Source organism: Podarcis melisellensis, assembly GCF_964234715.1.
Source record: "Podarcis melisellensis genome assembly, chromosome: 13".
NCBI lineage: Eukaryota > Metazoa > Chordata > Lepidosauria > Squamata > Lacertidae > Podarcis > Podarcis melisellensis.
The window spans coordinates 33,339,539-33,365,591 of NC_138545.1; the positions used below are offsets into that span (position 1 = coordinate 33,339,539).

Sequence of the window (26,053 nt, forward strand, 5' to 3'; positions counted from 1 at the left end):
AAAGCAGCTGACGGATTGTCTCCTTGTCTCACTGGCAAAATCCTGAATGAAAAAGCAGGAGGAGGTGGAAGGCAGAAAACCCTAATACAGCTGATGGGTTGGCCGGTGTGGAGTTCTTCTTGGGGAATAGAAAGGGCTTCACTTGTGTCAAGGCTGAGCCCTGGAATCTACTTTCAGCACTAGTACCCGAAATGAGGAATGCCAGTTATAAGAAAAACGCCTCTGAGCATGCACAAAGTACCCTTCCTTTCATCACCAAGTAACCACATACTGACCTTACACATTTAGGATTAAGAAACAGGATTTGTGAGGCAGACAAGGTGGATTTTCCTTTTAAAAAAGTCCTAGCATAAGAAACTGAAGCATGTGAGGAAATTTAACCCAGCTGTCTGTTTCTGTCCAATAAAGCCAGGGAGGGCACCTTGAATGCCCTTGGCTGTAACCACATACTATGCCAAGGCAATAGCAGCAGCTCAGTAATCTGGGCTAGAAGCAGGGGCGGATCTGCTATGAAACTAATGAAGTTTACACTTCAGGGTCCCTAATCCCGGAGGGACCCCAGAAGCGACTGAGGGTCTCGAGCAGTCAGCAAAAGTCAGCAAAAGTTGGCAACAGGACCACCAGTACCTCCAGCTATGAACAGAAACCTGAGTTTTGAGGTTTCAAGACTCCAGGCTGAGATATATAACCCTTTCACCCTGCTTGTTTCGTATTTACTTCCCTCCCTAAAAATCCCTTCCTTTTAATTTCATTACACTTCAGCTAGCGGGGAAATCCAGTTCTTGTTATTATTTGCTCAAGGGCTTCACCGATCTCGGGCTAGGGTGGGGTAGGAAAGTAATTGCAATAATCCTTAATACAAAACACAAGCCGTTTCATTTTTAAAATGGGGTTTTTGGATGGGGGAGGGTGGAGACAGCAAGAAAACAACCTGCTTCCTCGGCCACCAAACACTCGGCTCCATACATTCAGATCTGCCTCCTCCACCAGAGGAGAGACAGCTGGGAAATTTCAGTAAGTAGGGAATGAGACGCTTAATCTTAGGGTTGTGAGTTTGAGCCCAATGTTGGGCAAAAGATTCCTGCATTGCAGGGGTTTGGACTAGGTTGTGTTCCCTTCCAACTCTGATTAACACCCTAAAAATACCACGGGGAGAAATTGAGAGGGGATTTTCCTGACAAGCGATGACAGTTCTGTATTTTTTAAAAAAATGTTACGATTTCAGTTAAAATCACAGGCAACAGCAGCCGGAATGCACAACACGAGAGAAGTGCAAATCCAATCAAATCGAAATGTATAAGGCCCGGGTTGCAAAGGAGACAGGTGTACAACACACCCTCTTCTCTGCCCCACACAATTGGGCCATCTCTTTGGAATCCTGGCTTGGCCTGCTTCTCTGGCTTCTGGGAACTGCTCCCGCCTCCCCCTGCCTGAGCTTTCCCCTGAGGCGAAGAGAGTGGCGGGCGAGAGAGAGAGAAGTGGGTGTGGGAAAGCAGCAGGTGTCTTCGGCATTTGGCAATCGCTCAATGGACAGCGTGTTGCACGAAACGCACACGGCAGATCCAGCCACGAGCCAGCTGCTTTGTGGCATCTCCTCCTTCGCGCCCAGAAGGGAAATGTCGGCCTACTAATTTGGGGCTGGCTAAGTTGCCTTCTCCCGCTCGGGTACGCCGACGCCACCCGCGTTCACATTTAATCCTCAGCTTTTCCGGAAGGTTTGGGCTACCGAGCTTATCCACATTGCTAAGTTTGTCGAGATTTACTTGCGCACACACACATGTACCTCGTCTTGGACAATTTGGGTCAGGGCTGTTTTCTGGGGCCCCAGGCTATTTTGACACCGCACTTTTGGCCTTGTGCTGTTCTCCTACAGCGAAAGCAGTTGCTCAGCAAAGGTCACAAGTAATAGGAAAAGGAGAGAAAGGGAGTCTGCACATGGGGACTGGCTACTGTTGTTAGCCAGCAGTGACTCTGGATGCTGCTGTTTCCATGTGGATTGCGAGTGTCCAGTGCACTAGTTCAGTTTCGAAGGCATGCTGAAAACCCATGGGCAGGAGAGTGACTGCATGAGCATCGCCAAAAAAACAAAAAAGAGGACAAGAAAGGGTGCAGATTTGCATTAAAATGACTCATGCTCCTTTATGTGTATACACACAAATTTAGAAATGACAACTATAATTCACTGTATTTTTCGCTCCATAAGACGCACCTAGTTTTAATTCTTTAAAGGGAGCGCTGAGCAGATCCTGTATGCATCCCAGGCTCTGCTCGGTGCTCCCTTTCACGAGCTGCGTGGAGCGTGTGTGCGGCGCTTGCAGGCTTTTCCCCAAGGAAGGAGAAGGGCAGCCCATCACTGAGGGGTTGCCCTTCTCCCTCCTCGGGGAAAAGCCCCCAAGAGCCGCACACATGCTCTGTGCGGCTCTTTAAAAGGAGTGCGGCTTTTGCTGGCTTTTGTGGGAGGTGGGGGAAGGGACAGAGTGCGGCTAAGCCAGAAGCTAGAACAGCAAGAGGGAGCGCTGCGCAGCGATCCCTCTCGCTGTTCTGGCTTCTGGGATAGCTGCGCAGCCTGCATTTGCTCCATAAGACGCACACACATTTTACTTTTTAGGAGGGAAAAGGTGCGTCTTATAGAGCGAAAAATACGGTGAATAGAAATACAATACTTCTCACCATAGTGGAGGATCCTGTGATTACATGCCTTGTGTGTGCGCCTGGAAGGGACCACAAGGATAATCTAGTCTCACACCCTGCAGTGCGGGACTATTTTGCCCAACCTGGGGCTCAAACCCACAACCCTGAGATTAAGAGTCTCCTGCTCTACTGACTGAGCTATTCCTCTTTTCTTAGGGTTCTTTATCTTTAAACTGTACAGTACTTGGGATGGACAGCCCTTCAAAAAGAGGACTTTCCCCTATAAAACAGGACATTCGACCACCCTCACGGGCAGGAAAGCACCAAGAACTGGACTTAATAATATCTGGGTAAATTGTCCTGAAAATCATGCTGCGAACTCAAGTCATGGCTCAGCTCACCAGGGCTTCGCTTTCTTCAAATGCCTCAGAATGTAAAAGGTGATAGGAAAGATAACAACACTCATGGTGTTTTTCCCCCCTCTCACCATGACTAAGCATAACCTGCCTACAAACATTTTTATCACCACTGAGTTACCACAGCCTGGTTACCAGCATTCAGAACAGGGAGCAGCAGGGACTGTAAAGTCCTCAGACTTGTTTTCAGCCAACTCACTGATTCTCAAATCATGCATTCTTCTATGCTAGCTGAGGGATGCCTCTGAACATGAGCCTTTCCCTCACTAGACAACCTCCGCAAATATACATGATCTGAGGGAAGGATTTCCAGGTGAAAGCATGATAGGTTCCAGATAGATTTTAACCCCTAGTTGTTCACCGTTTTTAGAATGAAAATAAAGCTTTGAATAAGTACAGAAACACTGTACTTCACTACAGCCCAGCCCCTGCACCCAGCACCCTGAATTTGGGGATCTGTTGCCACCTCTGAGTTTCCCAAACTTGAGACGCCAGCAGTTTTTTTTACTACAATTCCCATCATCCCTGACCACTGGTCCTGCTACCTAGGGATGATGGGAGTTGCAATGTTAGAAAAATGTTGGAATGAAGTTATATGGCTCTAGCAGAAATGTTATAAGGAACTAAGTACAAATAGATTATTAATGTATTGAAGGGAAAAAATAAGGTTAGAACATGTTAAGATAAATTACAGGACAGAAAACAGAGGAAGATGGAAAGGAATTGCTGAAACAGTTAATTGAAGTGGAACACAAAAAGGGAGGTGTGAGGAGGTCGTTGAAACAAGTGAATGAAAGATAAGATATTGAAATTATTGGATGTGTTTTAAATTGTTTTTGTTTTGTTTTGTTAATTCAATGTTTTAGTGTTAGTGTTATGTAATGTTTTTGTATTTGTATTGTATTGTATTGTTTTGTTTAATCCTTTTTCTTTCTTTTGTAGTCTTTAAACTGTTAATAAATATTATTTTTATTAAAAAAAAGAATTAAAAAAGGGATGATGGGAGTTGCAGTCCAAAGGCAGCTGAAGACCCATGTTTGGGAAACCCAGGCCTAACTAATGAGAAGAATAAGGGTTTTCAGAAGAAGAACCCAATGCCAAAAATAAAAACAAAAAATCAGGATCCATAGCCTAGTCCATACCATGCCCAGATTTAGTTTAAAACTGAAGCTAATCCAAGCTCGTAAAAAGACATAATCACTGGAAGGGCCTTTGTTGCTCTGCTAGGGGGCAGGGAGAGCACATTAAGAGAGCAGAGCCATTAGTTATTCCCTTCCCCTTAGTGTTTGTGTGTGTGTGTGTGTAAAAAGGATTCTTCCTTCGGGCAGAGTTATGTTTTTAACAAGCGTTTCCCAAGCAATTGTTGTTATATATTCTTTTCCTCTCTCCTTTTCTGGCCTGGACATGTCTGGACACCTTCTTGCTGTGAGGCTGCACGAGATCCCACACAATTTCTCTCTCTCCAAACATCCTCCCTCATGCCATTCTAGAGCAACGTTCATGCTGCATGTTGGGGAAAAGGGCAGGTGGAGCCAAGGATATTGCCACAAGACAAAATGAGCAAGGGAGAAACCCCTACTGGGCAGGAGGCAACATGGTTGAACTTTCCAGGTGGGGTCATTAATGAGGAAGAAAAATGCTAAGATTGTGGGGTGTGGGAAGAGGCTTTGAAGAGCTGGAACAAATTGGGGATTGGGTGGGAAAGAGTCTCCAGTCCATTCTCCTAAATCTGACTGGCCTGCAAAACTTCAAGTCTGAATTCTGCTATTTGGGATATAGTTAGCAGAATACTGTATTATTATATTGGGATCCTGTTGGACTTGTGGGGGGGGGCATAAAAAGGGTTGTAGCCAGATAAGTTGTACTCAAAGTAGACGCATTGACATTAAACTGATTGACTTCAATGGGTCTACTCTATGACTAAGATTACATACAACCAAAAGACTGAATTTTGGCAACGCGATAGTTTACATGACTGTCTCCAAATATATATCAAGAAAACTCTATACGGAGCTTTGTGTGTGTGTGTTTTTAAAGACCACCCTTTCGAAATTGGGTTCTAAAAATCCCATCCATCAAATTTAATGTTTTTGCAAAACTGCGTTTCATTGAAATTTGTGTGGTGACTGAGAGATTAGTGTAGCAGGTGCCTCAGTGGGCTAAGGATGTAGACAACGCAATACATTTTGTGCTGCAGAAAAAAGAATCTCGGGACACCTCCCATTTGGTACAAACAGAAATACAGTTAATTGTGTATTTTGAATCTGAACCCTTTCCTTCAAATTTAACAAACAAAGCGGAAATGCATACAATTGCTTCGCTGTGCAACATTTTAGGTCTGGTGTGTGTGGTATTTTTTTTAACAGGGATTACAAATGCAGTAATATGACGAACTCTTGAAATACAACTAAAAATGTGGTGTCTGAAACATCAACAGAGAGAGCTCACCTATAGTCAGATCCATTTGCTTCAGTACAGGGATAATTTTAAGACATGGGTTTTTATCACAGGTAAGTTCTGTGCATCAGTGATTGAGGCATAATTTCTTACCCAAAATTTCTGTTTTCAAACCACTTGAGAATTTTGAGCTGAGTGAAGGGAAAGATCCATGCCACTAATCCACGCAATGTGATCCATTTACGTACAGCAAGTACACAATATCAGTGTAGTAATATGCTCATTGGCCTGGTTTTCACATCACAGTAGGACAAACTATGGCTTAGCATGAATGAGCTTTTCTTCCCTCCTCTCCAAACAAATCACAAGCTGTAACCAACGTTTACTGTGTGTGGTTTGTTTAGAGAGACAAACCATGTATTTGTGTTTGCATGTAACAACTAGCCAAACCATGGCTTAACTCCCAGTAGCACAGCAGAAGCAGGGGAGGAGCACAACATTGTGATTTTCTAACTGTGCACCAGCACAACTGCTCATCTGTTCTTAGCCCTTGTTTAGCTTAGCATTACATGTAAACAAGGCCATTATGTGTGTTCTCCCTACACCTCCCTCCCACCTAAGGACTATTCCTCTGCACAAACAACAATGTGGGTATAGTTTAGCTTTTCAGTACTCCCATAGTGCTCTTGGTATGCGCCACTGAGATGCTTTTAAACTCTGCTTTACAACAATGAGGGCTAGAAACTTCCTTATTGTTGAACAGGACAGCAATGTAACTCCATAGAATTAACTGTGTGACTGCCTAGCACTAATAAGTCCTTGCTCTTCCACTGTAAGCTACAAGCAGAATTGCAATATATTTTCCATGGTCCTGAGGACATTAAACTTTTTCTGTATGTTCATCAGGGAAGCCAGTTTTCTAAAATGGCAATGACCAGAAAGGTTTCCCCCCTCTTTTTAAAAATTTGCATTATAGTGTTATAGCACTGCAGTACAATAATTTAAGCAGTATTTCACTAATATTTTAATATTTAAAAAAAACTGGATCAGAAATGTAGCTTGGAAGCATTTAATTAGGAGGGAGGATGTGCACTTCTAAAATGGCAGTGACTTGAAACAGCTTTCTTCTTAGTATTTTTTTATTAGCATGAGAGTCTTATAGTGCTATGGCACTTTAATTTAAGCAGCATTTGGCTCATTTTTTAAAAGTTAAATAAAATATATATATAGCCAGAAAAGTGTATTTTCACTAATTAACAGCTCAATTAAAAAGGGTTGTAAAACCCGGACTCGTTCACCTGCTGGATACATCACTGTCCATGTTGACACAACACTTCTAAAAAAGATGGAAGGGTAATGCTAAGGGCATCTACAGTCTTCTGTCCTTCTAAGAAAATGATAGAATATCTATGGTAAGAAAAGACAGAAGAAACACAGGGAAGATTATAAATGGATAACAATGCTGTATTGGACACACATACACACACACACCCCAAATGTGAATGAACAGGGCATTATTCCACACTAAACACCTAGTATGGAAGCAGCTGATATGTCTGCATTCAATTTGGATTTTACAACTCCTTAAGAGTTGAAAATCATAGATGATTTTTAAATATCTGTCACACTCCTGTTACAAACATGTTACGAAGATTCACATTACAGGAGCAGTCTCCTGCTCCTATCATTTTAAGATCAGGAATGTCTATTGGGAGAGAGCCTGGAAGCTAGTTAAGGGTATAAACACAGTTTTGGAGATTGTATCCTTTCACAGGTGACTTAAAGAAAATGCTGAATATGTGTATAAACTCACATTTCAGCCTGGTCCTTAAGAAAAATTTAAAATAAATCTGTAGTGCATGATTTATTAGGTTACAAGGGCTATAAAGTACCACAAGGGGAACTAAAATGTACTTTCAGAGCCACTTGTGAAAACATCCATAGTTAAGGATAAGGTTGAGGGCCTTAGAGGCTTTGGGAACAGAGCAAGGTAGCAATCTAAGACACAAGCCAAGAATTCTGCCCATTATCCTTCCAAAAATTTTTTTAAAAAATCCAATGGAGGTGTGGTAGCTATTTTGCCTACAAAACTAGGGTAGCCTCGTTACCTACTAAATCAGAGACCTGGGGTGGGTGGGAGTTGAATAGCAGATCCAATCCCCTAAATCTCTACAAGCTTAAACTGAAGAATGTTGTTCCACCATAACTGTTAACACACTTGTGTGTTCTCTGTGTATATTAGCGACAAGAAACCCATCATTCAAGATGGAGACAGGTAAGGCCCATATCCCTCCATTTGTATCTGCCCAGAAGATTCCACTTAGCCCAACCCACCTCAAAGACCATCCTTCAAAAATATCCCTCCCATACTCCCCAAACACACACTCAACACACCCAGCTGAAAGCTGCTCAAGGGCGTGGCCCTTCCCAGTGTGTCCCAACAACATCGTCCTTTCCTCCTAGGGAATAAATAACTTCTCCTTCCAAGGACAGGATAAGGTTCAGGCTTAGAGGGTGTCGTGTCATCCCAGAGCCTTGAGCAAGGAGGACAAGTCAATAGGCCAGGAGGCACCATGATGGAGAGATGGAGAGGAAGAAAGGCTCAGTTGGGTTGGGAAGCCGCACTCGAAGAGCTTCCGTCAGGTTCCCGTTTGACTTTTGTGGGAGGCTCTGTCCCAGCTTTGGCCTCTCCTTCTCCTTCCTCCTTAGCACCTTCATGTGTCTTCATGTGCTTGCTCAAGTGGTCACTTCTCATGAAGACCCGGTTGCAAACAGGGCAGGTGAACTTTTTGGTTCCCGTGTGGGTCTGAAGGTGCCTCTGCAGCTCATCAGAGCGGGTGAAGCGCTTCCCACAAAACAGCCAATTGCAGACAAAGGGGCGGTCGCCGCTGTGCCACCTCAGGTGGGCCTTCAGGTGCGATGTCTTGGCATAGGCCTTGCCACAGCCAGGGATGTGGCAGTTGTGGAGGTGCTTCTTCTTGGAGTTGTCAGGGCACTGGCCCACCCTTTCAGCTTCCTGGCAATTAGGGCACCGGCAGGCGGTTTGGCCAGAACTCCGGGTCACGGAGCGCCTCGAGCTCTTTGGCCTACCGCTACCATCCCCAGCCTGCTCCATTGGGTGGGGCTCCTGAGTAGAATCCAGGGACTTGATCACTTCCTGGCCCATGAGGTGTGGCCCTGAAGGCAACAGGTGGTGAGGCGGGCCACAGAGCTGATGTTCTGCAGCGCCATAGCCACCCAGCCCTGGCTGAAGTCCGCCTGTGTGGCCCGGCGGCTGGAGACCACTCTGAAGCTCCATCCAGCTGGATCCAGCATGGAGATCCCACCATGGATTGATGCCGCCATCGTCAGCGCCGCTGCTCGGATGGGTAGGCCTGAACCAAGGTTCATAGTGGTGAGCCATATCTGGTGCTGCCTGTAGGAGCTTAGAGTACGGGCCAGGGGCCAGCTGGCTTTCGCCGTCCAGGTCTAACCTTGAAGCCCCATGCAGCTCGTAACCAGCATTGCCCGAATACTCTGTGTCGGGCCCAGCCAAAGGCAGGTGCTGGAGCTCCGTGGGTTGCAGAGGGGACGGGAAATCTCCCCCGCTATCCGGGCTGGTGTGGGGCTGGAAGGTCTGCAGAGGCTGCAGCTCTACGTGGGTTGGAGAGGAACGGGGTGTCTCCGAACACTGGTTGCCAAGAGAACCACAGACGGCTGTGAGCATTGCAGAACTCCTCGGTGGGTAGGTTCTCAGACACACCTGGACAGGAAAGAAGGAGGAAGAGAGAGAAATGGTTGTGAGACAATAGCAAACAACAGCACAGAAAACGTAACCCTCCCTCTAAGGGACAGGCAATCTGTGAATTTTGGTTTCTTAGCTTCTCATTTTCCCCATCTTCAGTTCTCCACATTTCCACACTTTTTTTTCAAGTTCTTATGAGAATTCGCCAGCATTTTAGTGTGGATTTATCCCAATATACTCATTTTTCTATGCAGTTCTGCCTAACGTACTGCCGTGGACTGGCTGGATGCAGAAGAATGGTGGGAAGTACAAGCGGGAGAACCACCAAGGGAAGGAAGAAGGCTCAAAGTTCGGGGACGACAACGAGCGGTAAGAGGGAGAAGACTGGGGGGAGGAGGTCTCAGAAGTTGAAGAGGTAACAGGGTTTAGTGAGGAGAGAGAGTCTGTGGCAGAGAGAAGTCCAGAATTGGAGGCAGAAGCTGAAGCAGGAAAGTGGGATGAGGGAGGCCAAGAGGCAGAGATGAATCAGGCGGGGGAAGCTGCTGGCTGTGGCATGCTCCCCTCCCCCCACGTCTCCCAGGACCAGAAGAAGTATGAAGCAAGAGGAGCAAGTAAACGGATGCACCAGGATAGTCTCAGATTGCTTAGGAAGGACCCAGGGGAGAAGGAGACTTAGGCAGCTGTGGGAAGGCGTGAACCTTCAGACTCTGCAACTGCCTCATAGGGGCAAGACCTAGTGAAGAAGAGCTGCCCATTAGGCCTGGCACTCCTGAGCAGATCCTGTTTCGTCTAACAAAAAGTTAACTTCACTTACTCCATGTGATTTATTGCTGGCACATACCCATTTTGGGGCAAACTAGTTTTCCCCAACACAGTGCATTTTTTAGGTTATCTTCACTAATACAGTGGTACCTCAGGTTAAGTACTTGATTCGTTCCGGAGGTCGGAAACTGTTCTTAACCTGAAGCATCACTTTAGCTAATGGGGCCTCCTGCTGCCACCACGCCGCCGGAGCACGATTTCTGTTCTCATCCTGAAGCAAAGTTCTTAACCTGAAGCAGTATTTCTGGGTTAGCGGAGTGTGTAACCTGAAGCGTATGTAACCTGAAGCGTATGTAACCCGAGGTACCACTGTATAGGTATCTTCACTTTACACAAGTGTACTCTGTGTTTTGGTTTGCACATTGTTTTTTTAAAAAAAAGTCTGAGTTAGGAAGGTTCACACTTACATGCAAACTGAATCGAAATTCTCCCCAACGCCTACTCCTTCTGAGGACTTTATCCACACTTACGCTTCGCCCTGCTCCTTCCAGGCAGAGGTCTGTGCTTTGACGCTCTGTGTCCAAGCGTGTCCCCACCCCCAAGTTTCCCTAGCAAAAATGTGCTCTTTAAAGCTGAATCAGAACAAACATCAATTCAGGTTTTTTGTGGATTGACATTTGCTCCAACTGAGCATTCAAGAGTGAGTTTTCACAGGGAAAGCTCTGGAGCAAAAGAAAATTGTGCAGGTGCTTGGATACAGAGCTTTAAATCACAGACTGTGCCCAGAAAGAGTGTAGGAAAGTTAAGTGTAGATAAGCCCCAAGTCCCCCCCCCCATTTCATACTGGTTAGCTGGTGCTGGGTAAAACCAAGGAGGCGGGATGCAAACCAGTATTTATTGGGAAATCCCTCCCAAATCGCAGAGGAACAATTTTTTGACAACAAAGCTATGGTAGATTTTCTTGTGAAGGATGACTTCTCTAAAATGCTTTAGAACATTGTTCCCTGCAGGTGGGATCCCAAATGGATCGCATGATCCTTTCACTGAGAACCCCCTGACCCTTTTCTGAGAAACCTCAGAGATCCCAGAAGCCTAGTTTGAAAGCCACTGTTTGCAGGCCCTTCCTGACTGGTTTATGTTTGTTAGTTCGTTTTGCAACGTGTCATTGACACAATAATAGTGCATTTGTGGTGGATCAATACTGCGCCTTCCACACACCACCCTGCTTTGTTAGTTGTTATGTGACGCTTCTCCACGTTCTTGCTGCCTAGAGGGGACACTCTTGCAACAAACGTGGGACAACTTACCCCTCAATGCAACCTGGGAACATTTGTGGTTTGAAAAGTTATAGGATTTCAGCAGAAAGCTATGGGGCGTGGCATCAATCGGAAACAAAGCGTCATATCTGCCCTGAAACATTTGCATGCGCAAACACTATTGAAAACTAGATAGTATATTACTGCTACCATCATGAGTGCAAATCATTGTGAATGCACAATAAAAAGGACGTCTGGAGTGTAGACACGTTAGGTTCTTTTTTTAAAAAACAACACTGTGGTAGAGGTTGTTGTGGTGAGGGTATGGGGTGGGGAAGAGATTTAAATATAGCTTATTCTCTTTTTCTTCAAAAGCCTTTCTTAGAGACAGACCCTCTAATCGTCGGCTTCTGCAAGGCAGATAACAGTAATTATACCATCTGATCTTCAGCCGACTTAGCTGTGATGGCACAACTCTTGCCTTGTCCCATCGAAGGGAAGAGGGCTTGCTGAGTGCTTTACAAAGCATAAAAACGCACCGTCTGTTTCCTCCCACTCTGATGGGGAAGAAAATAAAGATCTGAGGCCTGCCAAGCGAAGCTAAGAAAAACTAAGAGGTGCTTGAAGAGTCCACAAACCATTGTGATACTCAACACACTAAGGGTGAAACAGCTACAGACAAGCCAAGCTATCTTTTTATTTATGGGTGTTTATGGATGTCAGGAAATACATATTGTTTCTGGACATTGTTTTCTCCGTAGAAAAGAGATGCTTAGTTCTATAAAGAAACATGGAACATTTGTTTACCCCCTCCCCATTTTTTCTAGAGGCCCTCCACCCGTTCCCATTTCGAGATCGGCAGCTCTCCATAAAACCGAACTTTATTTCATATTTATTGCCTGTTCCTTGGGTTTCCACAAGTGAAGGTTTTGCCATTACTGCATTGTCATGCTAGGAAAAGCTTCAATTGCTGAATTTCTGTGTGGCATAAAGCAGCCCTGCCAGAAAATAATAATTCTAACAGTGCAATCATAGATCCAAGTTCACCTTCCCTTATAGCTAGACCACTTTATATTCCAGGAGTGAGGAACCTAATCTTTCTTAACTACAACTTCAGCAAGCAGTGTCTGGTCAGAAATCAGTGAAATATCTGGGGAAATCCAGCCGCATGGCAGCCCATGGCAGCAGTGTCATTTTTGCTTATTTTCCTCACTTAAAAATAGCTCAACATCCAACTTCTTTCTATGCACAAGAGAAAGGTATCAGTTGGTGTAGGGAAACCCCAAGGTTTGTGAAAAACAAACAAATCTTTAGGGAAAATAGCTTCCAAAACAGTCTAATGACTCAGCAGCCACAGAATGCTGTCCAACAGTTGGAAGGAATACCCAAAAAACCCAGGGCAGGGGATATTGAATAGAACATCCTGGAAGTGGTCATGGCTGGCTACAATCCTGGATGAAATGCTCCACGCTGCAACACTTAGTTGCAGGCCTCACTTGTTTATTATACAGCAACAAATCCATATTTGCCACCAAGTGTAATTTCAGCAGGGAAGCCCAGTCAGTTCCAGATCCCTACTAAGAATATCTGTTTTCCCAAGCAATGTTTGCCGTATTCACATTAGTGTTCCAAATTTTTTAAAAATGTAATGTAAAATATGAACAAAAAGCACCTTCTGTCAGGAGTGTGTGCAGGAGCCGGGCCCTGTGACCAGTAGGGCTTCGCAGGACTGGGGCCTTCCTAAGTTTGTTCTGGAGAGGCAAAGCGCGGCCGCATAGGTGAGGCCGCTTGGTAACTCACTGCACCTGGTGGCAAGAGCTGGGAAGGGATATAAGGTCAGCATTTCCCTTTGGCTCTTTGCCCCAGCAACACATTTCCTGCCTCGCTGCGTTTGGCTTCTTGCTTCCTGATCCTCAGACCTTGGCTTCGTGACTCCTTGCTTCTCGACCCTCAGACCCTTGACTTTGTGACTCCCGGCTTCCTGACCCTCGGACCCCTGGCTTCTGGACTCTCGTTCCTACTCCCACCCCGCCATCTTGCCCCCGGTCCCGACATCCTCAACCAGGACTTCGATAGCCCGATAGCCCGTAGACCAGACCGTGACAACTTCACTATGTAGGCTTGCTCAAATCACTATCTCAGCAGTGTCAAACTAGACAAGACTATTAAGCACATTTAGACTGACCATATACCTTGATCTGCAAAAAGCAGCTGTAGTGGATTCTAGCACGGATTGGGACCATAGCATGCTGGAGGGGGAGCTTTAATAACCCCCCCTGCCATTTCCCACTGCAACTGCTCTTCTGAATGGGCTCAAGTAGGGGGGGAGGATAGGGGCAAATATCAAATTCTGGGGAGATTTTCAGTGGAAAAACAAAATGCAAAGGGTGAAAGCCCTTCCTGATACAGGCTAGGAGCTCAGGGCTGCTTTTTACAAAGAAAGAATGCTTCTAGTCTAAGTGCATTCTTAAATCATTTCTTAAAAGTCACTTCGAGGCTATGGACGCATTAGCAGCATAAATCACAAGGAGGTCATTCCACCACCCGCATGCTGTGTTTCAAGTCATATTTGCAACCCTATGTACACACCAGAGAGGAGATGAAAATGTCTTCACCAGGTACTAATTGCCTGTTTGGTTTCCCTGTGCCTGCAGCCCCACTCAAACTCCTGTTCACGAAGCTGTCATCTGCCGATGGGCTGCCATTGGCGCATGCGCAACGGCTGCCTCAGATGCACACACCTTGGCTTAACCGCAAAGTGAGCACGGCTTACGTTTTCAAACAGGACAGAAGCTGCTTTGAGGGGAACTGCATCAAAGAGCAGCATTTCTCAAGAAACTGCAGGATAGATATGGATCGTAGGCCAAGGTTATCCTCCACACATGATTTCAAATACCAGCGGCGAGAGTGTACTTGAGCCAGAGTGAATTGTAATGCCATGTGAATAGTAACAAACCTAAATTAAAAAGAGGAGTGACGGGGGAACTACAATTCGAAGTGGGGGAAGCTAGGAGATTCCCTGGGATCTCTCACACGAGGACCATTTTGCTCTGCAGATACATCCGTTCAGGCCATTACTTGTGGTGAACAAGGAGAAGGCCACAGTCATTTCCATTTCTGGTAATTAACTGCCCTGGGAGAGCTTACGTTCCTTTTGAAGGACAGGTTCATGTTCTGGGAGTATACTCTGGTGGCTTATGTGTACTGTACAGTAAGTGCTTATGCCCAGCTTAGGCTGGTTCACCAGCAATGGCCACACCCCTATTGGGATAGCCTGGCTTCAGCTGCCCATGCTTTGGTGACCTCCCATCTGGGCTACTGCAATGCACTGTATGTGGGGCTGCCCTTGTAGCTGCCAGTGTGGTCTGTCAGATTGGACCATGTGTCACTGGTCTTGAAAACACTCCACTGGCAGCCAGTGAACTCAAGGTGTTGGTACTAGCATGTTGTTGTTTAGTCATGTCCTACTCTTCATGACCCCAAGGACCAGAGCATGCTATGAGCTATGCCATGCCATGCAGGGCCACCCAAGATGGACAGGTCATAGTGGAGAGTTTTGACCAAACGTGATCCACCTGGAGTAGGAACCAGCAAGCCACTCCAGTATCCCTGCCAAGAAAACTCCATGGACAAAGACAACAGTACTAGCATATTAACTCTAAATGACACCTAAAATAGCACCTTCCCCAGTAACAACCATCTTGGACCCTATGATAGGCAAGTGAAGTCTTGTTAATCGTCAGCCACTGGGGGCTGCCTGGTTGCTGGTTATATTTTCAGCAGCTTCTCCCCATTTGTGGTCTGCTGTCCCTAATGAGGTATATCTGTCTCCCTCATTGCTCATTTTCAGGAGAAATTAAAAAATATTCCTGTTTCCCCAGCCACTTGATGGCTGAAAGACACTGCTCCTGGCAACCCTGAAATCACTGGTTGAAAATGTTTTTAATTGTTTTACAGGTGGAATAAAACTTTTAAAACAACAACCTTTAAAAATGCTTTTAGTTGCTGTGTTTTTAATGTTTCATCATTGCTGTGTCTGATGCCTTGGGCTGCTTGGGGAGGAAGGACGAGGAAATACAACTCAAATAAATAACGCTTTATGACGTTTAGGAGTAACCAGTCAAGTAACATGAACGCCACCATACTAAAGGTGACTACCATATGCAGGTAAATGGGTCATGTTTGAGGAATTCCCTGTGCCAAACCTGCAATTGCACTTAACACAGAGCACCAACAACACATGCTAGCCAGAGGTCTAAGAGGCTAACCACATTTGCATCGCTTACCAGCACATCACAGCTAACTTAGGCAGAAGATTTTAAGAGCCATTAATGGGAGGCGGGATGTATAGAAAGGGGGCCTGGTTCACTGGGCACCTTCCCCCAAGATGTCCCCTTCTGCAAAATTCCCACTGAAATGTGCAAGATCTTGAGGGGATCCTACTACACATAAACCTGCCAAGTTCAGTCCTTTCGCATCCTGTGCAGTTAAATGTACAGTGGTACCTCAGGTTAAGTACTTAATTCATTCCGGAGGTTCATACTTTACCTGAAACTGTTCTTAACCTGAAGCACCACTTTAGCTAATGGGGCCTCCTCCTGCTGCTGCGCCGCTGGAGCACGATTTCTGTTCTCAACCTGAAGCAAAGTTCTTAAGCTGAAGCACTATTTATGGGTTAGCGGAGTCTGTAACCTGAAGCGTATGTAACCTGAAGTGTATGTAACCTGAGGTACCACTGTATCTGCATACAGAATGGGAAATGTGGTAGAGTCAAAAAATGAGAGACTGTCAATCTGCAAATATCAATTAGAATTCCCCCTTCCCCAGTTTGGGTCGAAGCTTCTCTAGAGAAAGAAGTTTAAAGAGGGCAAGGATGCAGTCGGGGAAAATAAAAATAAAAGGAGGAGATGAGGAAAGTAGTGGGCTCACAGTTGTAGATTTTAATCACCTCTGCTGCTGCATGGCTTCGAAGAGACAGATAGCATCAAAGTTGATGGAGTATCCCAGAATTCCATGTTGTGCTGTGTGGCGGTGTGACTCACTCCCCAGTTCTATGGAAATGGTGCAATGGGAGAAGGGAAAACCCCACCCTGGGCAGGGGCGGACTTTAGTCTTTCAAATTGCAGCAGCACCCTGCGCAAGGCCTAAATTTGGCACTCCCTGGCACTCAATTTCTGTTCTGCATGCACACAATATCAAAGTTGTGGTGCCCTGAGGTGCCCTCCGCAGCTTGGTGCCTAGTGCAGGGGAACTGGTCACACTAAATGTGCTTCTGCCCCGGGCTGTGAAACTAACCTGTCTCAGCCCCCTGTATACCCAAAGGAGCGTTTCCACCCCCATCGTTCAGCCTGGATACTGAGGTCCAGCTCCGAGGGCCAGTTCTGGCGGTTTTCCTCACTGAAAGACCTGAAGTTACAGGGAACCAGGCAGAGGGCCTTCTTGGTAGTGGCATCCGCCCTGTGGAATGCCCTCCCATCAGATGCCAAGGAGATATACAGCTACTGTATATACTGGAGTATAAGCCAACTTTTCCAGCACATTTTTTATGCTGAAAAAGCCTCCCTCGGTTTATACTTGAGTGAGGGTCCTTTCGGGCTGCTCCTTCCTCCTCCTCCACCTTTGCCGCTGTGGGTGGCAGCGGCGGAGGAACGAGCAGCCCGAAAGCAGCCCTTTTGGGCTGCTTGTTCTTCCTCTGCCGTGGCCGCCACCACCAGGTTTGTGGTGTGGTGAACTGGCTTATACTCGAGTCAATAAGTTTTCCCAGCTTTTTGTGCTGAAATTAGGTGCCTCGTCTTATATTCGGGTAAGCTTATACTTGAGTATATACGGTATATGACATTTAGAAGATATCTGAATATAATAATAATAATAATAATAATAATAATAATAATAATAATAATTTATTATTTATACCCCACCCATCTGGCTGGGCTTCCCCAGCCACTCTGGGCGGCTTCCCAAAAAATATTAAAATACTGTAATACATCAAACATTAAAAGCTTCCCTAAACAGGGCTGCCTTCAGATGTCTTCTAAAAGTCTGGTAGTTGTTGTTCTCTTTGACATCTGGTGGGAGGGCGTTCCACAGGGCGGGTGCCACTACCGAGAAGGCCCTCTGCCTGGTTCCCTGTAACTTGCCTTCTCGCAGTGAGGGAACCACCAGAAGGCCCTCGGTGCTGGACCTCAGCGTCCGGGCTGAACGATGGGGGTGGAGACGCTCCTTCAGGTATACTGGACAGAGGCCGTTTAGGGCTTTAAAGATCAGCACCTTTAAATGATGATGTTGACGATGACATGGCCTTCGCCACCCTTCCAAGGTCATATGGTGCCCTGCTCAGTCTATTGACAAACGCGGAGCGTGGCTCAAGCCTGTGAGACAGAAATAATGATCCATCCTAGATCTTTAAGCCCCAGCCAATTACTCATCTATACAACTGGATGAATCAAGTTCCCAGTCAAACAAAAGGAGAAATCATTTTAGTCCCTCTTCACTCTCTCTCACTATGAGGCACTGCAGATGTTATCACAGTTGGCTCAGGTAACACCCTGCCTCCCACTAAATAACGGCTTGTGCAAGTTCTGCAAGCGGTGTAACATCTGAACTGTGGAGATGCAGGGAAGATTGCCGAAACAAATTCCTAGTCGTGATGAAAGCAGCCGTTTGGTTAGCCTTAGGCCACAATCCAAAACACACTTACACAGGAGTAAGACCAACTGAACATATAGCCACATAACCTCCCTGAAAAAGGTTTGCGCAAATCAGTCATTAAGAATGATTTGTTTGCACGAGGTTTGGAAAAAGATCATCTGGAAGCAACACTGGTATTTGCCTTTGTTCACTCGGAGAACCTCATGGGTCACATGCAGATCACACAATCCTTTTAAAAGGCTCCTTTGGTCTAGGATCTGCCGTTTTAATGCTTTAATAAATAAATAAATAATGCAACATATCATTTCTCTCCCTTATTTACTTAATAAACTACTTATATTGGGTTTTTGTAGTGATCTGGTGCATGCTCTGAATTGCCTAACTTACCCCTCTAAACAGCTTTTGATTGGTGTGTTGAGGTGCATGGAAATCGCAGGATTAAGCCCAGCTGGTGGCAATTAGTGGATTTGTGGAATGTACTTCCCATTCGTAAGAAAGTACACTTGGCATCAAAACTTATGTGACTGATATTACAGCGGCACAACTTCACTAAGAATGCACACTGTTTCCCACATATACAGAATGGAAGTTTTTTTAAAAAACAAAACAAAACTTGAAAGCGTATCCACTGCTTAATCTTCCTACTGCAGACGTGACTATGGTACTGAAGTTTGGAAGCCACACAGTAGCAATTATCTGGCTCAGTACCTCTTGCTAGCAAGAGACATACAGGATCTATGCATAATACCCAAATTCAAAAGCCTACTCTAGAAGCATAACCACAACAGAGGCTGACAGAAGGTAGATCGGGATCCAATGGCAGATCTCTGGGGGATAATCAGTAGTACCATACAGCTGGCAGGAGCCCAGTAGGTAGGAATGGATGGATCTACCAATTTAGCTTCTCCCAGACTTTCATTTTTCCAATCTAAAATTACCGTAAGTTCTCCCTTTTTGACAGCAACTTGCCAAAACACACACACACCTCTACAAAATCCTCATAAATTCACAGCATTTTAGTGCAATTTTTTCATACTGCCTCTGACAGCATAACCATCGAAACCTTGACACCTCCCTCTCCCTCCCTCCCCATTCCTCACATACAAGGCATGCTTTCAACTGATATCACCTTAGGACACAGCAGCAATGAAGAAAGTTGATGGGCAAATGCTAAACCTATTAAGCAGGTATGGCTGCGGAGTATTAAAATCATGTGAACCATCTGTGATTGCCATCTCCTTTAGATTCAGATACACACGCCCTTTGGCTGATGGCCCCTGTTCCTCTAGGGCTCTCTTGCCCTGTTTTCACGGGACTCAGAGCTCCTGAAAATATGCCGCACTGTGTCTAAGGTTATGTACACATTAGCAGCTTGAAATACAGGAAGGTTGTGTCTCCCCCCCCCCCCACTTTGCTGCGTTTCAAGTCACTGCACACACCAAAGAGGGAGTGGGGATGTCGAGTAAACCCATTACCCGATTTGTTTCCAAACTCTGCTTTGCTGACGTGGTCATCTGTGCATCCAGAATGGCTACCTGAAATGTACACACCTCAACTTTACCCTAAGCTCCCATTTTCTAATGGGATGCAAGCTGGTTTGAGGAATCAAACAGGAGTATTTCTCAATAAGCTACAGCCTACAGGACACCTACGAATTGTGGCTGATGTCATGCGTACTTGGCTTCAAACACCAGCAGTGGGAGCATGCTGGAGCCAGATTACATGACAATGTATACACAGCCTGAGATGGTGGTAGTGGTGGCATTTTGGTGGTAGCGCCTGTGCTGGTAGAGTATGGCTTGAGGCACTGGAACAGGAACTAATACCAAAATGGGGAGTGTGGGCCAGAAAGCCAGGATCAACAGGAGAGGTTAGGTTGTTCTACTAACTACATGGAGTTCTCAGTCCCATTTGTGACTCTGTGGGTCCATTCTCATTTATAGTACAACTGTGGTCTAAACCACTGAGCCTCTTGGGCTTGCCGATCAGAAGGTTGGCGGTTCGAATCCACACAACGGGGTGAGCTCCTGTTGCTCTGCTCCAGCTCCTGCCAACCTAGCAGTTTGAAAGCACGCCAGTGCAAGTAGATAAATAGGTGGGGGAAAAGTGGCGCCAGAAGTGGTTTAGTCCTGCTGGCCAAATGACCCAGATAGCTGTCTGTGGACAAGTGCCAGCTCCCTTGGCCTGAAAGCGAGATGTGCGCCGCAACCCCATAGTCGCCTTTGACTGGACCTAACCATCCAGGGGTCCTTTACCTTTACGGTTTTTACCTAAAGAACGGTTTTTACCTTTAAAAGAATATATTAAACAACATAAAATAAACACATAAAAATAAACTCCCTGTCCTTATGCTCAGAGCCAGACCAACTGTAGAAACCATCCAAGTTCTTGGACAGAAATACTTTTAGGGGCATGGGCAAAAAGCCTCTTAAAACAAAAGGAGGTTCTATTTAAAACCAGGTCATCCAACATTTTGACAAAGGAGGAGTAGTAGCTCGTATTTCTGCATAAACTAAATGAGTAGGCCACAGTAGGCATTTTGAACCCCACTTATTCAATGGTTTATCCTGAAACAATGGCTCATTCCCTCTACCACATGTATACCCATGTCCATACAAATATTACACATTATGGGTATTTCCAGATGAGAGTTTACTCTGGAATTTTTGCTGCTCAAAGCCATAGGGTTTTGTTTCGTTGGATTGTGGTTTTTTTGCAGCATTCACACCACGTGGCATCATCAAAATGCCAGCCTTACCATGGAAAATCTGATAAATAAATAAAAACTCATTGGTCAAGTGAGAAACTGTGAAAAACTGAAATGGACCAATTTGCACATCCCTAGCATGCACAATCAATCACAGAGTAGCAATTAATATTATGACCGAAAAATGAGAATGGGTAGAAGTTAACTTGCTAGATGTGCAAATGGAACCATTTGCAGTACACGTTTCCCATCTAGAAGCAACAATGACTGCTCCCTGCCTGCCCTTTTAATCTGTCGTGCAACAGCTTGCCTTCCCATTCTTGATTTTTGAAGATGTGAATTCGTAAGTGGACCTTATCAGCGCTCTGTGATAAGAAATAAGGAATGTTTAAGTAAATGCTTAATTCCATAATGGATCTGGTTCTACTAGCTGCGGTTGAAACGTGTTCAGTAACATCTACTATCAGCATTTATTTGATCAGGGGATGTAAGAGATTGTTCCTAGTGGAACAGCTGGACAGCTAGAATATATGCATGATGTTGTGCAATCACATGTAATGGCAAAATGCTTTTGTGGGGTTAGACCTGTTTATGCTATAATCTGACCAGAGGATTCAAATAATCTTAGTAATAGTTTGAAGCTCATATTAGGGCTGCCATATTTCAAGAGGTAAAAGTCTGGACACAAAAAAACTGTTGAGTTTTTGCCACTGCCAAGCCTAAACTGCCCATGCCAGAGCCCAAGCCTGAACCAAAACTACCCGCGCACACACAATTTTTAAAAACCCCAAATCCAGGACATGTGCTTTAAAATGTAAAATTCCCCCTGGATGTGCATGTGGGACTGCCAAAAGAGGACATGTCTGGGAATTCCCAGAAATGTGGCAACCCTAGATATGCCAATAATTATTAGGGGATTCTTTGCCTCAGATTCTAAGGAGCGACTTTCTCATTTGGCTTGTTGCAAAAGAAGTGTACACCCTCCTTCATCAGATATAGGATGGTTTATATTTAGAGAAACACCTTCTTTGTTTTAAGGTATCTCCCCCCCCCCCAATATCTTTAACTACCAGGATTTATAGTTTTTAGTCATTAGTGAGATCACCCTCAACTTAGACTATGATCTTTTCTTTTAATTGTTGTGCAGAAGAATGTTCGGTGCAACCACAAAGAGCCTTCATCTCTCATCTTGTAGGCAATTCCCTTTGATTCACACGCACAAGCCAGTGAAGGGATAGCATAACTCATCTTTGATCTTCCAATAGCACTATAAAGAGCGCTTAGCCATTCTTCTCAGCTTCCACAAGTGAGTCAACTGGGAATTGCTATTAGGCAATATGCAAGGGTGTTTCATAGCTGAGGTTTACACTGCCTCTGATCACCTTTCATGCTGTTTCTGCAAATGTCTGATTGATGTTGAAGCGGGAGAGAAAGTATGAGGAAGGTATTGGAGATGCAGACGAGAACTCTGACCAATGGAGATGTTGCTAGGCTTTAAGTCTTGTGTGAAAAGGCTATGAATGTGAACTGGTACACATCCCAGATATGGGACAGTTGTGATCTCAGCCATTATATATGACAGATACACCAGGAGTGAGTGCTGTAGACCAGAAGGATTGCAGTCTGCAAGTTCTCCACCTCTGTCTCCTGTGACAGTTGAATTTGCAGCTGCAAACTTCCGAAAGTCAGAGCTTTGATTTTTATGTTGGGCTGGTTCTTGGTTGCTTTTATTAATTTTTTCAGTTTTACAGCTGCCTTGATTCTGTTTGATGTGGGCTTTTCTTATAAAGTTTTTTTTTGCGTGTATTTTTGTTTCTAAGCTCTTTTATTCACAGATAGGCACTTTGGGCACCTCCATTTGAAGGAGAAAAGTGGGGTATAAAATACTGCTTTAAAACAAGTACAAAGCATACTGATCACCACCAGCAGATAAATGTACACATGACAGATTGCCATTTGCAAAACTGTAGTGCCTGGCTGGTGGGAAAATGCAATCCACTGATGTATAAACACCAATGCAGTAATAACTGAGTTTCACTCAAAATGTATATGAGTCTTACCCCGCTGTGATCATTAAATAAATTTTAAATTGCTGTAGCCACATCATATAGTTAAAATATATTACCCATCAAAACCCTAAAGTTTAGCATGGGTTATAATGTACTTTATTTTTCTTTCCTTTTTGTTTAAGATCAAAGAGATTCTACATAAGACATGATTAGGGCTGGCTTGTTGGGCTATTTAAATCTTGTATTTTGTAGGCTTTTATTGCCGTGTTTCATGTGTTCTATTTTGGGAGTTTATGTTTGTTTCGAATCTATGTTGCAACCTGCCCAGAGCCTCCAAGCCAGGGTGCGAAAAAATTCCCCAAATCCTCGTCTATATCCCATTGCGACCTTAAGGTGAGTCTAAAATGACGAAGACCTCTGGAGAGGTTTTCTTGGTGGCTGCTCCATTAGCATAAAATTCCTACCATCAGCAACATAGGACCATCAAGGTATTCCAGGCAGCATGCAAGATTTAGGCTGCAATCCCATTCACATTTACCTGTGAGTAAGCCCCACTTAACTCAACGGGACTTACTCTTCAAGATTGCACCATTAAACTATTACCCAGATAAGAGGAATATTTTTAAAACAAACAAACCACCCAACATTTTTAGTCAATTAAAAATGTGACTCAATTAACCAGGGTAGTAGCTTTAAAAAAAGAAATATAAGTATGTATTAAAAGTGCAGATGGCAAGCATCATCAGAAGGCAGGTATCCAGATTTTTTTATTCACACTAGAATGTTTCCCTTTCAAAGCTGAATCTTGATTTGAAATATGAACACGCCCTCTAAAAATTATGGGGAATCCATGGCCCTCCAGATTTTATTGGACTACAACTCCCATCATCCCTGTCCATAGCCCATGCTGGTGGTTCCTGCTGGAAACTGGAGTCCAGCAATATCTGAAGGGCCACAGGCTTCCCAGCCTCTGCTCAAAAAACAAAAGATTGTTTACTCCTCGCAAAATTACAATTCCCAATATCCCTTACCAAACTACTGTGCCCAGAATTATTTGAAGAAAATAATGCTATTCAAATGTGCTGTGTTAAAGGTTTAGCATATACAAGCGCTGGATTTTGGGGGTTTTGGCCGTTCCCCCCCCCCACAGGATGCCAAACTTGGGGGCAGGGAGCAAACAACAACAACAACAACACCTATGTTTATAAGGTACCTACTAAGAAAATTCATTTTAAAAAGCATCAGTACCAGAAGGAATTTTTGTGAAAATAAGAAATATTTGAGGGGGGTACCAAATATTGTCCTTGCTCAGGGGGCCATATTACCAAAGTCTGCCCCCATGTGTAACACAGTCTGTGTGCCTGTTTAGTCTGCTGTTTGAGTTCTAACTGCTGGCAAGCGACTTCAAAAGCCTGCAGGTCTCAGAACTTGGGGTTCTTTGTTCTTAAACTGGATTTGGACATCTATTCAAATGCCTTCACGCAGAGATGTGATGGCTGTCCTCTGTAAAGCAGACTTTCTGACCGTTCTCCAGCAAAGGGAAGCCAAGTTTCTCCAGGTCTCTGACACACTCCATGAGAGATTCCAGGGACATATCCACACCATTCATTTGAAGCACCTGGCTTCCACCAGAGAATCCTGGGAACTGTAGTTTGTTAAGGGTGCCAGGAATTGTAGCACAGCTCCCATAATTCTTTAGTGGAAGCTGTGCACTTTAAATGTATGGGTGTGGATGTTACCTAGGTTCAACATTCCCTGCTTGAAATCTTACCAAGCAGGTACTGGTCAGTATAGACAATATTGAGTTAGATGAACCAATGTTCTAGGGTGTTTCTTATGTTCCTAAAACACTGGAAAGGTAAAAACGCAAGTATTATTTAATTGTCTTGCATAGTAATTGGTTGCACTTAAACAGTGTGATTACTTGCTCTGAGCATTCAGGATGAAGAGACGATAAAAATCTAAAAAGCACATTCATCCTAAATGTAGTTAAACCTCATGTGCAGGCCACAAAACGCTCAGTTCAATTTGAGCTCCAAAGCAGAGATTAAAGTGTAGTCTTGATGGTATCTTTAATTGGATTAAATTATTTTGTGGTGAAGTGTACATGCTTTGGATTCACGGCTTCCACTTAAAGATTTATACATTTTGAAAGTCCAAAGGGAGAGGAAGGGACGTCATTTGCCTCCTTTCATATTACAAGGCAATGGGTGCCCGTAACTCTTGCACAACCGCATAGCACTCTAATCCAGCAATGTTCTCAGAACAGAAGCACCGCCTTTCTCCAGAGGGACTCACATGCACCCAAAGAAGCAAATAACATTTATGACACTTATTAATACATTTGTGCATTTCTTAAAGAACGAAATGTGTGGCAGCAAAAAAAAAACAACAACTCCTTTTCAAATGGCCACTTATGTTGCCAGAAGTGTGAAGTAGCAGAAATTGAGATGTCTAATTAAGGCATATGGATAGCACAGACTGGAACGGGATTAACAATTATCCTTCTCCCCAATGAACTCTGGAGACTGTTGTTTTGCAATGGAGGCTAGGGGTCACTTAACACAGAATTTTAATCATCTTCACCAAACTACAATTCCCAGAATTCTTGGGTGGAAGTCATGATAATTAAATTGGTATAGAAGCACAAAAGTTGTTGCATCTGATAGACAGGGATGGTGATGATATGGATTTAAACTAGAATTAAAGATCAACAAATGTCATGAATCATTTTGCATCTTCGGTTGTTTATGCTTTTATTAAGTGCAAAAAAAGAGAGTGCAGGTGAGGTTTCTCAGCATCTTAAAAGGGTTCTTGAACTGTAATAACAATTTTTAATGATTATTGTGGCTCAGCTCTATTAAATTTTAAAATGAGTTGCTCAGGGTACACCTGAAGGACACAAGTGTTTAACCTCTGAAATATAAAGTGAGGTTCATACAGGAACACATATTTGCAAAGAAAGACTATTTGTTCTAAATAGCCACATAGCTAATGTGACTAACAGGTTTTATGTTTTGGTTTTGGTTATTTGGATCATTGTGTTTTACAAGCACAGTCCATTGTAAACGTTTATGGCTTGAATCTACACATTTTCTGTCACATTTGTACTCCACTTTCTTGGTATTCTTCTTTTACTCTTGTTAAATAGGTACATGCTTGAGTATAACAGGGCAAGCCAGTGATACGGAACCTGTGGCCCTCTAGATGTTAATGGACTTCTACTTCCATCATCCGTGATCCTTGGCTGTGCTGCCTGGGGCTGATGGGAGATGTAGTCCAACAACATCTGAGGGGCCAACGGTTGGACACTTATGTCCTAAGCCATACATGGACTACAGCTCCCAGCATCCCTAACCATTCGTCATCTGGCTGGGGCTACTGGGAGTTGAAGTTGACCATATCTGGAGAGCATCAGCCCAGGAAAGGCTGTACTAGGTTTGCAATACCATTTATAGTCTAACAGAGCCAAAGTATATTTAATGGTAAACATGTGATTTACT

General features: G+C 44.4%; 1 protein-coding gene across 2 annotated transcripts in view; it reads right to left on the reverse strand.

Moving 5' to 3' along the window:
- Positions 1 to 5,104: 5,104 nt before the first annotated feature.
- The window catches only part of SP6 (Sp6 transcription factor), a 32,148-nt gene continuing 11,199 nt past the window's right edge, over positions 5,105 to 26,053 (reverse strand). For both annotated transcript variants that reach the window (XM_081885673.1, XM_081885672.1), the window contains one exon: positions 5,105 to 9,186. In XM_081885673.1, coding sequence (XP_081741799.1) covers positions 8,047 to 9,150 — 1,104 coding nt within the window. In that variant the 5' untranslated portion in view covers positions 9,151 to 9,186 and the 3' untranslated portion in view covers positions 5,105 to 8,046. The remainder of the gene's footprint in view (positions 9,187 to 26,053) is intronic.